General features: G+C 42.8%; 1 protein-coding gene across 2 annotated transcripts in view; it reads left to right on the forward strand.

The window, feature by feature from the left end:
- Nucleotides 1-12,064, forward strand: part of NAAA (N-acylethanolamine acid amidase) — a 21,137-nt gene extending 9,073 nt beyond the window's left edge. The window contains exons 5-11 of one of the 2 annotated variants that reach the window (XM_061145769.1): nt 355-431; nt 4,473-4,645; nt 4,804-4,866; nt 6,020-6,086; nt 7,431-7,459; nt 11,049-11,157; nt 11,990-12,064. In XM_061145769.1, coding sequence (XP_061001752.1) covers nt 355-431; nt 4,473-4,645; nt 4,804-4,866; nt 6,020-6,086; nt 7,431-7,459; nt 11,049-11,124 — 485 coding nt within the window. In that variant the 3' untranslated portion in view covers nt 11,125-11,157; nt 11,990-12,064. The remainder of the gene's footprint in view (nt 1-354; nt 432-4,472; nt 4,646-4,803; nt 4,867-6,019; nt 6,087-7,430; nt 7,460-11,048; nt 11,158-11,989) is intronic. The other variant, XR_009693379.1, reaches the window with a different exon arrangement.
- The last annotated feature ends 3,686 nt before the right edge of the window (nt 12,065-15,750 follow it).

A 15,750-nucleotide genomic window follows, 5' to 3' on the forward strand; every position in this document is an offset into this window, starting at 1 on the left:
GTAATAGTTCTTTATCCTCTTATAGTTCTTCATCATTTCCTTAAGTGTCAGCTGTGAATGAGACTAATTCTCAACCAGTGGTACCCAAACCACAGCATGACAGTTACTGAAGTTTTACAGAGAATGAACAAAAGGGGCATTGCTTCCATCATTTTGTGGCTCAGATTGTTTAACTGATAGTTATGGTATGAACAGGCTAAAAACACAAAAAACAAACCTCTTTTAAACCTTAACCTAATGAAAACTAGTTCTATGATTAGCTTGCTAAGATTGAGTTAAAATGCCTGAACAATAAATGTGCCTCTGGGGCAGCAATTCTAGTGTGTGTCAACATTGTCATTCCTTCCTTGGCAGATAAAGGCTGGTGGTGGGAGAATATGATCGCGGCCCTTTTTCAGAGACACTCACCGGTCAGCTGGCTTATCCGCACTGTAAGTATTTTTACTTGTCGAGCTCACTTCACCCTAAGGGCTTCCCTGGTGGTTCAGTGGTAAAGAATCCTGCCTGCCAATGCTGGAGATGCGAGATCCATTCCTGGGTTGGGAAGATCCCCTGGAGAAGGAAATGGCAACCCATTCCAGTATTCTTGCCTGGAGAATCCCATGGACTGAGGAGCCTGGAGGGCTACAGTCCATGAGGTTGCAAGAGCTGGACACGACTGAGCAATTGTGCACATGGCGCATACAAAGCATGAAGAGGCAGCAGTCCAAGGTGTCTGGCTAGAGTTTGGTCAAGAAGGAGAATCTCTGTCATAGGCTCCAGTTTTCCACAACAGCTGATTGCAATAAGAGACCAAGCTTTTCTAAGGATATAGATGTACCCTTCTTTTAGAATCTCCAACTGCAAATGCATTCATCTCCATCGGCAAGGATCTTAATGAGCAAAACAAATGTGTTAGAAGATAACTCTACACACAACAAAAGGAACATCCGGCTTTACATTACCTATTAGTCAGCAGAGTTCCAAGCCACGTATAAATCGTGGTCTCACCACAGAAAGCACATTTTTCTAGAGCACACCTCTGGTGAAAGGAGCTGGCCCTGCCTCCCTTTTGGGCCTTTTGTTGTCCTGGTATAAGTAATCAAGACTCCCTAGGCTTGAAATTTTCCTAAACTTTTTACTTGAATATTCCCTAAATATGTTGATAAACACTGCACCCTCCACATATTTTTAAGATAATCTCTAAAATATTTCATCATAAGATTAAAAAGCTGCAAAAATCCAATGTATTGGACATGTTGACATTTAAAAATAAAACTATAATTTAAATCTTTCCAGGGGAATCTAAATACCAAGAGTGTTTTTTTTTCCATTTTATAATTTACATACAATAAAATGCAGAAATATTAAGGGTTTTGTTCAGTGTGTTCTGGCAATTTTACACACTCATTTATCCATCTATGTAACCACCAAACATACGCAAAATATAGACCCTAACAACTAAAATGAAATGTACAATGTAAGAGTTGTGAGTTAAGTTTTATTTGCAGCAAAATCAGGAGTATAGCCAGGGAGTCATCATTTCAGATAGCTCTGAGAAACTGGTTCAAAGAGCTGGGGGGGAGGTCAGTATAATATATGATTTCAGTGAAGGGGGACGGGCTGTCAAGCACTTCTTTTGGCAGAGGCTTGCCGCTACTCATAAGGCGCACATGTCATCATTGATGATTTTAATGCTTTCCTAGATATGAGGAAATGAAAGAATTGGGCTCATAAAATCTTCTCCTGAAAGTAACTATTGGAAGGCCCTGTTCTGCCGGTTCTTTCCAGAGCACAAAATGCCTCATTCCTGATCTCTCCACCTTGAACTCCTTTCAGAGTGTGTTGAAGGTCAGCGACTGCAGTGGCTAGTGATCTGATCTTTGTGGAGGCACACAGTGGGTGACAGTTTTTAGTTGGCATCTGTTTCCAAATGTCCCTGGAAATTTTCCCTAGTGCCTCTTCCTAGTCAACTTCCAACCTTCTCTGACTCTCTACCTCCTTGCCAGGCACCACTCTGACTTCTATCAATATAAGAAGTTTTGCCTGTTCTAGAATTCGTATACCCAAAATCATAGTATATAGACTGTTTTTCTTTCACTCAGCATGTTTTTCAGACTCATCCTTATTGGTATCACTAGTTCTTTCCTTTTTATTATTGAAGAAGATTCAGTTGTATGAGTGTGCCACAATTTATCCATTTTATTGTTAATAAATGGACATTGGGTCATTTCCAGTTTGGGGCTGTTCAGTTGGTTTGTTCTGAACTCAGCAAAATTATATGTGAGGCAATAGGAGGTGATATTGTGATGGAATATGTTTTGGTTTATGTTACCTATAGCATCCCCCAAGTGCTAGTGAAGAATTCATTGCCTCTAACAGAATTCTGTGAGAATAAAGCCAAAGAACATCAGTAAGAAATCCTGAAAGTAGCTGGACTTTGCTGGTGGTCAAGTGCTTATGAATAAGGCTGTGTATAAATTCTTGTGGCAGTCTTTTTGTAAACTTATATCCAGTTTAGTTGGTTACATAAGTACTTAAGAGTGGAATTGTTGGGTCATAAGGTAGATGTATATTTAACTGAGGTAATGCTGTGTAATTCATATGCCATACTATTCATCCATTTAAAAATATACAACTCACTAGTTTTTAGTATAATTCACAGTTATGCAACCATCACTACAGTTTTAGAACATCTTCATTCCCCTGCAGTGGGTTCAGAGAAACCTGCACCTGTTAGCAGTCACTGTCCATTTCCTCTGTTCCTTGAGATAGATAAGGTTCCTGTCTTCCCCTCAGTATGCCACTAGGGTGAATAATAGCAGTCACCACTGCCTTCAGTCTTTCTTTCTTTCTTTCTTTTGACTGCACCCTGTGGCATGTGGGATCTTAGTTCCCTAACCAGGGATTGAACCCATGGCCTCTGAATTGGAAGCACAAAGTCATAACCACTGGACCACCAGGGAAGTCCAGCTACTTTCAGGATTTCTTACTGATGTTCTTTGGCTTTGTTCTCACAGAATTCTGTTAGAGGCAATGAATTCTTCGCTAGCACTTGGGGGATGCTATAGGTAACATAATCTAAAACATATTCCATCACGTATTCCATCACAATATCACCTCCTCTTGCCTCACATATAATTTTGCTGAGTTCAGAACAAACCAGCTCAAGTCTCACTACCCCAGCCTGACAGCAAGTGATACGCATAAGGCTGGGAAAAGTCCACAAAGCTTGCCGTGGTTAATGGTTTATGATGCTGAATGATGGCACCTTTGCAGACACCAGTATTTTGAATTGTTATTTTGTTTGCCCCTCTCCCTACCCTTGACACTGGGCTTTGGCACTATTCAGGAGGGTGAGATGGCTGTACTTTCTAAAAGTGATGAAATAGTGTTGGTGAAGGTGCAGGTGGGAGGGACTGGCCCTGTAGCCAGGACTTTCTCCAGCAAGATCAGCTTGAGGAGAGAGTACATGTGGAAGCAGAAGATTTGGAAAATGATCCCCTTAACCATCCGTGCTGTGGACCTGAGGAAGTGTTCAGGAAGTCCAGTTCAGCTTGCCACTCTGACACAGCTCGCTGTCTTTCCTCTCCAGCCCTTTGCCAATCTGTTCCATTGAGCTGCGGCTCTTCCCCACCCCCATTCCCAACCCCACACAATCACTGCTTTCTCTGGGCTGACTTCTGTTTGCCTCTCTGACCTCAGCTCATGTGACACCTCCCTTGGAGGTCTCCTCAATGGCCTGGGTAAGGACCAGTCCCCTGCTGTGACTTCCGCAGCATCTGCCTCTCTGGCGTTGAGACTCATTACGTGGTGTCGCTATTGCCTGTTGACTTTACGTTCATCTATGGAAGTTTTGGGGAGAATAAGGACCATCAAATTGACAGCTCTGTTGCCACACAGCACAGTGCCTGGCACATAGGATAGGTATTCAAGAAATGCCAGCTGAGAGAACAAATCAGTGAAGAGCATGGGGAGACCTTTGCCAGGGTGATCTGCCTTGAAATCATACAGCCTTTGTTTTGGTGAGCAGGGTCTCTCACCCAAGTGAAGTGAAGTGAAAGTCTCCCAGTTGTGTCTGACTCTTTGCAGCCCCATGGACTGTACAGTTGATGGAATTCTCCAGGCCAGAATACTGAAGTGGGTAGCCTTTCCCTTCTTCAGGTGATCTTCCCGACCCAGGGATTGAACCCAGGTCTCCTGCATTGCTGGCAGATTCTTTACCAGCTGAGCCACAAGGGAAGCCTTCTCACCACAAAAGAACATGTCAAAGTTCTCTTCTTTTGTGAGAAAAGTCCTCCTGCTGTTGCCTTTCCACTGGAGCCTCCTCCATCTCAGGAGCCCTGATGACAAGGGAATGAGGGCAGAGCAGTTCAAGATTATAGCCATGGGTTCATAGAGCAGGAGTATGTGTTTTGGACCAATTGTCCATCACCTGGTGTGGGTAAGTGACAACTATGATGATGCTAATGCAGGTTTGTCTTTCTGTTCAGACTCTGAGTGAATCAGAAAACTTTGAAGCAGCTATTTACAAACTGGCCAAGACTCCACTTATTGCGGATGTTTATTACATTGTTGGCGGCACATCCCCCAAGGAGGGAGTGGTCATCACGAGGAACAGAGGTGGCCCCGCAGACATATGGTCTCTAGATCCTTTAAACGGAGCGTGAGTAGAATTAAAGGCTCTGGTCATTTTGTACCAATAATCTTTTTTTTTTTTTTAATTGATGAGCCTAGAGATATTCTTTATTTTTATATATGCTTTTTTCTTTAGCTGTGTCCCAAAGGACCTTGGGTAAGACAAGATGATGTGTTTTGTTGCAGATGGTTCCGAGTTGAGACAAATTATGACCACTGGAAGCCAGTGCCTAAAGGAGATGACCGAAGGTAGGCTCCGCCCACTGCCTGGTTTGCAGTGTTTCCTTGTGGTCAGGAGAACGTGCCCGTCTTGCTCCAGGAAGTGGAAAGGACTCCAGGTGCTGTCCCCTCCCAGAAGATGTACGTGGGCCCCTGGCCAGGGCCTCGGCCAGGATGGGAGAGTGCAGTATGTGGCAGAGAGCATGACAGGAAGCTGGTTGGGAGTTGGGAGGACAAGGTTGATTCTGGCCTTGGGGTCAGGAACCCTAGATTTCCCCACTAGCTCTGCTGATGACTCACTGGGTGGCCTCTTGAGCCTCTGTTGACCCATCTTCCCCCCACCCTTTTTATTTTTTAATAAAACTTTTTATTTTGCATTGGGGTATAGCTGATTAACAATGTTGTGATAGCTTCAGGGGAACAGCTAAGGGACTCAGCTGTATGTATACATGGATCCATTCTCTCCTAAGCTCACTCCTATCCAGGCTGCCACATAACATTAAGCAGAGTTCCTTACGCTATATAAGCAGGTCTTTGCTGGCTACCCATTTTAAACATAGCAGTGTGTACATGTCCGTCCCAAACTCCCGAACTATCCCTTCCTTCCCGGCAACCATAAGTTTGTTCTCTAAGTCTGTGAGTCTCTCTCTGTTGTTGACTCATCTTTAAAAGGAAATGATGGAACAAGATTCATGGTTTTCTATGTAAGACTATTTTTGGAAGGAAAATATTTCCTATACTTAAACTGAGGAATTCCCTGGGGTCCAGTGGTTAGAACTTGGCACTGAAAGCCTGTTCTGAAATCCTGTGTGGGAGCCTGGGTTTGATCCCTGTTTGGGAAACTAAGATTCTGCACATGGCCAAAAAAGCAAACATACAAACAACAACAATAAATAAATAAAACTGGGTGTAATTTAGTTTGTCCCCAAAGAGCAAGTAGTCATATACTTTTCCTTGATTTTACTGGCCCGTGTGTTGAATGACAGCTGGTCACAGGGCCAGGCTATTGAATGACTGTACATGGTCTTCTGAGGCAAGGCAGCACCCATGCGTGGGGCCAGCGTCTGTTTAGAGGAAAGTGAGACACTGAGGCTGGCCTTGGTACTGAGCCTCCCCAAGTGAGAGCTGGAGGGACTCAGGGTGTCCTGAAGTGCCAAGTGACCTTTGATCATTGTCCTTACAGAACACCCGCCATCAAAGCCCTCAATGCCACAGGCCAGGCAAACCTCAGCCTGGAGACGCTCTTCCAGGTAACTTGTGTCAGAGTGTCCGGTTTTTACCCAGGATGTTTGGTGTCTTTCTCAATCGTGATTAAAAAAAAACTCCCTGAAATCAAACGTTGTTAAAGTTTTACCTGGTTGAAAACATGTAAAAGCAAAGCCAGATGACATTTTCTGAACTTGTAACCATGTAGATTAAAGTGGCCATCTTAACCTTTCTGCATGTTTAAAAAAAAGGCATAGTCATAACCTATGTTCATTTGTCTAAAAAAAAAATGAGAAGGGTTTCAAAACTATCACCCCAAGATAAACCAAAGTTATTTTTTTCCTGTAGATTTTCTGCATGTATTTCTTCTACTTATTAGTAGTCATTTATTTATTGGTAGTATTATTTTATTGAAGTATAATGGTGTGCTATGGTTCATGGGGTCGCAAAGAGTCAGACACAACTGAGCGACTGAATTGAACTGAACTGAAATACTTGCTATAAAATACTATATAAGCTTCAGGTATACAACATAGTATTCTTGCCTGGAGAATACCCATGGAGAGAGGTGCCTGGTGGGCTACACTCCATGGGGTCGCAAAGAATCGGACACTCCAGAGCAACTCAGCACAGCCCAACACAGCATACAACATAGTGTTTTTAAAGGTTATATTCTATTTCTAGTCATTATAACATATTGGCTATATTTCCTGTGGTTTATAATATATCCTTGAATCTTATTGTATATGTTTGTATGTCTTAATTCCATGCCCTTAATTTGCTCCCACTCCTTCCTTCTCCCCGCTAGTCTGTTCACTTGTCTGTAAGTCTGTTTCTGTTTTGCTATATATATTCATTTTTAATTTTTAGATTCAATATATTAGTGATATCATACTATATTTTTCTTTCTCTCCCTTATTTCAGGTAGCATGGTGCCCTCCAAGTCCACCCACATTGTTGCAAATGGCAATATTTCATTCTTTTTTATGATTAACTATGGTTAACTAGTATTCCATTGTGTGTGGGTGTGTATATATATATATACATATATATATATAGTGTGTGTGTGTATATATATTCACATAGCAACCCACTCCAGTATTTTTGTCTGGAAAATCCCATGGACAGAGGAGAGGTCCATGGGGTTGCAAAGAATTGGACACGACTGAGTGCACGTGCATGGACGCACACACACACACACACACATATATCACATCTTCTTTATTCATTTGTTGATGGACACTTATGTTGCTTCTATATCATGGCAATTGTAAATAATGCTGCCATGAACATTGAAGTGCATGTATCTTTTTAAATTTTTAGCAGTCTTTTTTTAAATTAAATTTATGTATTTTTAACTGTCTTTTAATATGATTTTTCCCATGCAGGTCTTATCAGTGTTTCCAGTTTATAACAAGTAAGTGACATGTTAAGCATGCGTCGTGCATCACTCCAGCACGGCAGACTCTCATGCGCTTTCTGGCTCAGCAGGGCCCTGAGGGCCCCCACAGAGCAGGTTTTCTGGGTGCTGTGAACACTGCAGTGACAAAGTCTCTGTTCTCCTGGGACCAGCGTTCTACTGGCAGGAGCAGGGAGGAGGCAGGGAGGGGAAGATAAACTCATGTACCATGTCAAGTGGGAAGTCCATGGAGAAAAGCAAAGGTTAGGAGGATAGAGTGATCTGGAAGAAGAGGGCATGCCATGTTCATCCTAAATCCATCTGCGAGCTGGGGGCCACCCTCCCTGGTTGTGAGCTCCTTCATGTCACTCTGAGGGCTAAATTATAGACACCTTTGGCTTTCCTTTATCTCCCCTGGGCGTTTCTGCCACCCTCATCCTCATTTCACAGGTGATTCATCGCCCAAGTGAATGAGTCTCTTTTAGCCTGCGCCCTTGACAGTATTCTGTGAGCTACAGCTTCTCGGATCTTCAGGCTGGATTCACCCACCTCCTTTTCTGAGGTCAATCGCTGGGCCGTGTCGCCGCTGCCACAGGAGGCTCTTAGTTAAACTTGAAGCGTAGCCCCTGCCAAACTTGCACAGGGCTCTCTGAGGGTCCGCTGTCACCATCGTAGCAAGGCTAAATGGGCCAACAGCCCACTCCTCCGGGCCCTGTCCCCCTCCCCCTGATGCCTGATTGCCTTATCAACCTCTGAGGCCAGCTCACTGCAGCAGGGCTTAATTTACTAACATAAAAGAGGAAGCAAGTCAATGCAGAGTCCTGTCTCCTCCTTGTACTTCCATAAATTCCCAAGCCCAGCATTTCCTACTTTCTCATCATCCTTGCTTCTTTCTCCAAGGCAAGAATATCAAAATGGTATTCTTCAAGAAACAGTCTAGTACAGATAAAATTTGTAAAGTGAGTTTTAGTTTCAAATACCCAGTTGATATTTTTTCTTTGAAAGCATCCTCTTTTACACAAATGTAAAACAGCAGTTTTCCTGACGGCCTCTAGAAGAACGTTTGTAGTATTTGGGTGTTCTGAGATTCCTTGGGTACAATGACACTTTTTTCTTTAAAAAAGAACAAATTTTGTTGGCGTATAATTGCTTTGCAGTGCTGTGTTAGTCTCTACAGCAAAGTGAATCAGCTCTGTGTTCACAATGACATTTTAAAATCTGGTGTTACTCTTCTCACTTTGCATCACAAGAATATATCTCTTTGGAATTGTTTTTAAGTATGTCCAGATAAAAAGATAATTGCTAAAAATTTCCTGTAAACATATTCTAACAGCCAAAAACAGAAAAAACAAATTAGTATTTTCCCACTCGAACAAATGAGTTATTTGGGTCACACACACAAAAAATGACCCAGTACCGTACTAGTGAACTAGCTCGTTGAGGGCAGGGAGAGCAAAAACAGGACTCTCCTGATTTGTAGCATGTATTGATTTCCGTGGTGTAAATACCTTCCCTGACCTACTTCAGGATTACAGTTGGCTCATAACCTTCCTGAATATTTAACCATTGATTCTCACCAGCCTCCCGGAGTCAGCTCCAACCCACTTCCACTAGGGCACAATCTTGCCCTTTCAATATTCATTTAAAAAATAGATGAAAACCTATTTTTGTGTTCTTATAGTGTTTAAAAGTTATATAAAGGATGTTTCTTTTAAAGATTAATCGTATAATCAAATAGTTTTAATATTTATTTTAATAAAGCAGTTTCCATACTGTAAACATCCCGTATAATTTTAAATAGTTTCATCATAGACAATTGAATGTAGTATAATTGAGTTGAACATTCTCCAGTTGTTAGTTTTCCCTCATTAAAGCTCTGAAATAAATATTATTAGTACATTATTCCCCTCCCACCCCGCTTTTGTATTATTTTCCTTGGCCTAAATTCCCAGAAGTAGGATTACTGAGTTAAAAAGACTACGAATGTTTAAATGGCATCTGAAATGCTTTGTCAAAAGAGATTTGTCAGAAATTCTAAAGTTTACCAAGAAGCATTTTTCTCTACTGTGTAATTGAAAACCCAAAAGGAGCTACCTTTAAATGATAATGATCCCTGAACCAGAAATAACACAGATCCCTGACTCTCAGGCCCTTTACATGGAATGATTACTATCGACTAAATGCTGGGAGGGATTGGGGGCAGGAGGAGAAGGGGACGACAGAGGATGAGATGGCTGGATGGTATCACCGACTCGATGGACATGAGTTTGAGTCAACTCCGGGAGTTTGTGATGGACAGGGAAGCCTGGCGGTGCTGCGATTCGTGGGGTCGCGAAGAGTTGGACACGACTGAGCAAATGAACTGAACTGAAGTCTATTTTATGTGTGAGGTTAGTAGAAATGTCTGAACAGAAGCAGTGATCTCTATGCTGCCCCCTTGTGCTATGCTATAAAATTACATGTCCCTGCAGTAGAACACCATCCTCTTCTGTGGCTATCAGCAGAGGAAATATTGCAACAGTTATGGAGAATAGAATTGTGACCAAATAAGTAACTGAGATCCTGTTCTGGGAACCTTCATTACCCTTGGATGAGCTCTGCTTGTGCTCATAGTGCTGTCTTCAGGCCGGTGTACGATTCAGCTGCAGGGTACCAGCTGCTGCTGCTGCTACTAAGTCACTTCAGTCTTGTCCGACTCTGCGACCCCATAGACGACAGCCCACCAGGCTCCCCAATTCCTGGGATTCTCCAGGCAAGAGTACTGGAGTGGGTTGCCATTGCCTTCTCTGGCAGGGTACCAGCACCTATCCCTAAATAGCCTGGCTCCAGATGCTGTGAGCATGCATCCCAGCTAGTGTCTGGGGCAAGAGGTAGATGAAAGGAATGAAGTGAAGTACCTGAGTGTGTGTGTGTGTGTGTGTGTGTGTGTGTGCACACACACCCAAGTTATTGGGATCTCTCACTGTCCAGAATGTTGAATGAGTGACATGGTACTTTTCATCCTTAGATCTAGGCAAGTGGGCCCCTGGTCTTGATTCTTGAGCTCTAGGGGCCCCACTCTGGCCTTCCTCTGACTCTCCCATGATATAAGGAATCCACTCAGAGTCTGACCCAAGTACCTAGGACTCTGGAATTCTTGGCCTGAACAGCCCCAAAGCCATTTCCAGGGCCTGTGTGGTCTGCTTCCTGGTGGGTCTCTTGAGGGCGGTGTGCAGCTGTTGTGGATGTCCTGTGTCTGGTGGGGGATGGCTGGGTGTCGCAGTTGAAGCCTGGATGTAACAGTGGAGTGTCCACGCATGTGCCACTTGTGAGCTAGGCAGAGCAAGGCTGAAGGCCAAAGCCAGCTCTCCCTCCTGCCACGGAGGAACTCAGAGGGATCTGAGAATTTTAAATTTAAACTCAGCCTCCCACAGTGTTGTCAGAATAGGAAAGAACACTTTGTGTGGCTGCTTGAATTATAACTTTTAATTATTCTGACATACGTGGATCTCTATTTTTAATCTTGTCCCTGATCCCAAGTGTTAGGGGAAAGGTTGGGATTTTTTTTTCCCTCTTTGGATATTAGAGAAAATGATGTGTATATTAAAATTCCTCTCTTTATTTTCAGCTACACAATCTATACTACTGTAATGAGTGCTGCCAGCCCAGACAAGTACACAACTAGGATCAGGAACCCGTGTTAAAAGCAGAAGAGAGAGTTCATCTGTTCTATGAAGGTTTGCTAAAGTTGTTTTTTTTTTTCCCAAGGGGTGGGGCTAGGGGCAGGTAGATGTGTGTTGGTATTTCTCCTGGAAGACAGTGGCATCCTCAACAGTTATACATACATAATATTTTCTGACAGGTATCTGGTGTATGGTCGTCATTTGTGTCAGGTTAATGTTACAATTGGGCTTTCCTGGTGACTCAGATGGTAAAGAATCTGCCTGCAATGCGGGAGACCTGGGTTCAATCGCTGGGTTGGGAAGATCCCCTGGAGAAGGAAATGGCAACCCACTCCAGTGTTCTTGCCTGGAAAATCCCATGGACAGAGGAGCCTGGTGGTCTACGGTCCATGGGGTTGCAAAGAGTTGGACATGACTGAGGTGACTGCATGTACTCAATGTCACAATTAGGTATTTATTTTGAATTGTTTGAAAGCTAATCATCTGATGCCCAGTGACCTTTGCTCTTTATTAAAACCTGCTTTCAGGGCAAAGTGTTACCTCTTCACTTACACAGAGGGGCAAATATCTGTAGACTTCTGTGTCTCCAAAGAAACAGGGAGGCAAGCCCAATTCCTTTGCAGACAGACCTTGAAGGACTAAGGACACTCAGAATTTGTTGTAGGCATCAGCGAGTCCATAGGTGAGAGGAAAGATGTGAGAAAGAAGCAGGAGTCCTTTCTGCTGTCCCTACAATTGAACCATGTTGGCAGCCACTGATGGACAGGATACCTTTTCTGATTGCAAGGATCTTCTGAAGTTTATAAACCTAGCCTGATGTTTGGTCGTTCACTTATGAGGATATTAAAATCAGTTTAAATTAAGCCTATTTCTTTTTTTCTTACAGATGATTTTTTTAAATGAAATTTTTGAAGAGCTGCACTTTAAAAAATAAAGTGAAAAGATTATATTTTATGACCAATACAGGCTTCTTCCTCATTAAACTTTTCAACCTTGTGCAATGGGAGGAGGAGGATCCGTCTGGAGCTTGTCATGGTAAAGTGGGTAATAGGCGGCCTTTCTTCAAGGTTTGCCTTGACCTCCTCTGAGCTTCTTCTATGCTAGCTTGAACAACTCAAAGATAATTTTTTTTATTTCAGAGGGCAAGCCATATCCTCAGGCTTTATTCCCAACTTCTCACCATTATTTATACCTATCTGGTCATATCTCAGCTTATAAAGAAATGAGCAGGCAAGACCTCCTTATTCATTAGGAAGTGCTTCTGGAAGTGTCTGCCAGCCTTAAATAAAATTAACAGCAATTATTTTTAAGCAAAGAGGAGTTTATTAGGGAATAGCAGAGGAGTTAACAATTCAAGGCAAGCACACAATGGCAAACCATAGGCAAGTCTAAAAAACAAAGAGGAATTTAGCTTTTATTGGAATCTGGGAGGAAATTAGGGAGCACTGTTTTGAACAAAAGTTCATTAGAAGAGAACAAGAGTTCAAGGTTGTTGCTGTTTCACATTGGTTGCAAGCTATGGTCAGTTTGCTGTTGCTGAGAAATGCAAAAAATCTTTCTTCCTGCTGGCTGTGTAACCAGAGATAACGATTTTCCCTTCATGGCTTCCCCACTCCATTTAAAATCAAGTATGCTTTATCTGGGCTTCCCAGGTGACACTAGTGTAAAGAACCTGCCTGCCAATGCAAGAGACATAAGAGATGCACATTTGATCCTGGGTTGGGAAGATCCCACGGAGGAGGAAGTGGCAACCCACTCCAGGATCTTTGCCTGGAGAATCCTAAGGACAGAGGAGCCTTGTGGGCTACAGTCCATGGGGTTGCAAAGAGTCAGACGCGACTGAAGCGACCTTAGCATGCTTGCATGCTTTATCTGTTTTCACATTTCTCCCTTTTGATCAAGACCTTTCTCTGAAAGCATCACTGATGCAGCATCAGGTTGTTTTGGCTGAAATATTTTTGTCTGTGTCCCTCAGTGCTGGGAAGGACCTTTCCTAAGAGTTGTGTTGTGTGGAAAGACCAAATAGCATTTGGAAACCACAGGGGCCACATTTGAGCAACAAGGAAGGTAAAGAGGAGCTCTCAGGCATCTCCCTTTCTTAAGTTACTTCTTGTCAAGCTTGTAAGCCTTGGAATCTGAAAGCGAAGTGTTAAGCTGACATCATACTGTTTGGTGCATCATTCCTGCAGATATTTGCCAGCCAACAGGTACAAAGTCTTAAAATGGTTATGCGAGTCAACATTAAAAGTAGAATGACAAATCCAGTTTGTATAGTTGTCCTAAAGATCGAAGGACCATGGGGAATCAGGTGAAACTTGTAACCAGTGTTTTTGTTCCCTGATTTTATATAATTGAGTTTCTACTTCCCCAGAGAAATCTATCCATGAGCAATAAGCACTGGTTGTTCTTCTAGGAGGTAGCCAAGGGAAGTTTGGTTACATAACACCACCTTAGCTAAGGAATTGCAGAATTAAGGAAACCTCAGCTAAAACTGGAGCAGAGACAGACCTGTAGGGGAACTGCTCCCAACCAAGGCATCACTGATTACAGTAAGTCCCCTATATACGAACCTTCAATTCTCAAAGAGGCAAACATGCATCTTGTTCCAGCAAGGAACCAGAACCTGTGCCATCAGAGTCAGACATGAGTGAAATTGGAGCTTGCCCTCCATCTCCTATTGCTGACCATCCTTCAGCTCTACCATCTCCCAACTCCTCTCCTCCTTGCAGTCAGTAACGTTCCTTGCCTGTTTACTTGATGCCAGCCCCTATATGCAAGCTGTTGTATTACTGTACTTTTCAAGGTACTGTAAGATTTAAAATGTTTTCTTTCTTTTGTGCATTTGTTTTTATGTATTATTTGTGTGTAAAGAATTATAAACCTATTACAGTACAGTACTATATAGCTGATTGTATTAGTTGGGTACCTAGGCTAACTTTGTTGGACATACGAACAAATTGGACTTACAAATACACTCTTGGAATGGAACTCATTTGTATGTGGGGACTGTACTCCACACAGGAAGAGATATATGCCTACATCTCAGACAGGAAGGTGTTGCCTACTCTACTATCCAACAGGAAGAAGAAAACTCTGATGACAACCCAGCCAATCAGACTGTAGCTGCCAACCAGTGAGAAGTCTCCATACTTTGGACTGCTAGCTTCCTCCAGTAAACTCATGATTACCCTGCCTCCCAACCTGCTTCTTTTCCCTATAAAAACAAACTCCTCTTTCTTGTTCTCTGGATTTACCTATGGTCTGCCATAGTTTACACATCCCAAATTGTATTCCTGTGGCTATTCCCAAATAAACTTGCTCTTGCTGACAAAATAACTGGCTCTCCTGTTACTAAAGTTGACAGAAATCTAAACCTGTTGTTGGGCAGCTCTTGCTCTGGCAGTGAAGAGTCAGCTGTGTTACCTAGGGTGATGGATAGATTTCTAATCATGTGCTCACTAATGTATACTCCAAACCAAGAAAGGAGGAAAGATCTCCCGATGAGGCAAACCCAGAGTCTTGGACCCTGCCAGGCAGTTAACTTTAGGTTCTTTGATGTAGGCTGAAGGGGTTGGTCCAGTTTCAGATCAGTTATAAATGGACAGTGGAACAACTAGATGTCCTAGTGAGCATTGTCCTCCCATTCTCCAACTATCCTGATATTTATAAACCGGGGGATAATAGCATCCTTCACAAACAAAGATGAAACCAGATGAGCACAAAGGACTCCAGCTGAAGTGTCGTTATTTATTAATGAATTTGTGGGAATGATGCTCTTGACATTAATCAACCAGGGGTCGGTGATGTTTTGAGAGCATTCTGGAAGGATTCCTCCAAGCCAAGAAGAGGCTTGGCCTCTAACATGACATTCTCTAACATGACAGCACAGGGTACTTGAGTTTAAGTTGTTTTTTAGGACAAACAGTAAAAAAGTAGGAGCTTGAGTGGGCGGTTGCTGTAGTGCCATAATTTTTAGTTTATCTAGGATGGTGTTATCATCACTGTCATCAGTGTGGTGGTCAGGAGGAAACAGCAGGGAGCGAATGTTGACAGCAGGTTCACTCTGTAGCTAACGTTGAGGGGAAGTTGAGTGAAATTAGTGCCATTAAGGATAAATGAAAAGTTGGTCACAGAACAGACTAAAGAGTCACTGCTATCGTGTACAGACTGGAGTTTCTGATGGCAAAGCCAACCATCAGGTTGCATAAGCAGCAGGTTGAGAAGTACACATAAAAGCATTGTCTTTCCAAGAAAGGGAGAAAAGGTAAGAAACGGTGGGGAAAAGGTATCCTGGCCTGGTCTGGTCATCTTGGGAAAGCTGTCTCCTTCAGCTGTCATCTGTTTCAGTTCCTGGGAATCTTTACTTCTAGTTACCAGTTGCTGTGCAGGTCCAATCAGGGTTTGGTGCTTTCTTTAGATGTGATAGATATGGATCCAAGGGTCTGTTCCCTGGATCTCAGCAGTATGCGGACTGGTTAACCACTGTTGGTAAGGGCCCTTCCAGCAAGATTAGAATTTAATTAAAATTTTTAAAAATTATTTTATTTTTTGGCTGTGCCACATAGCATGTGGGATGTAAGTTCCCTGAGCAGGGATCAAAGTGAAGGGAAAGTAAAAGTCTCTCAGTTATATTTGACTCTTTGCGAC

This window comes from Dama dama, chromosome 6, assembly GCF_033118175.1.
Source record: "Dama dama isolate Ldn47 chromosome 6, ASM3311817v1, whole genome shotgun sequence".
Classification (NCBI taxonomy): domain Eukaryota; kingdom Metazoa; phylum Chordata; class Mammalia; order Artiodactyla; family Cervidae; genus Dama; species Dama dama.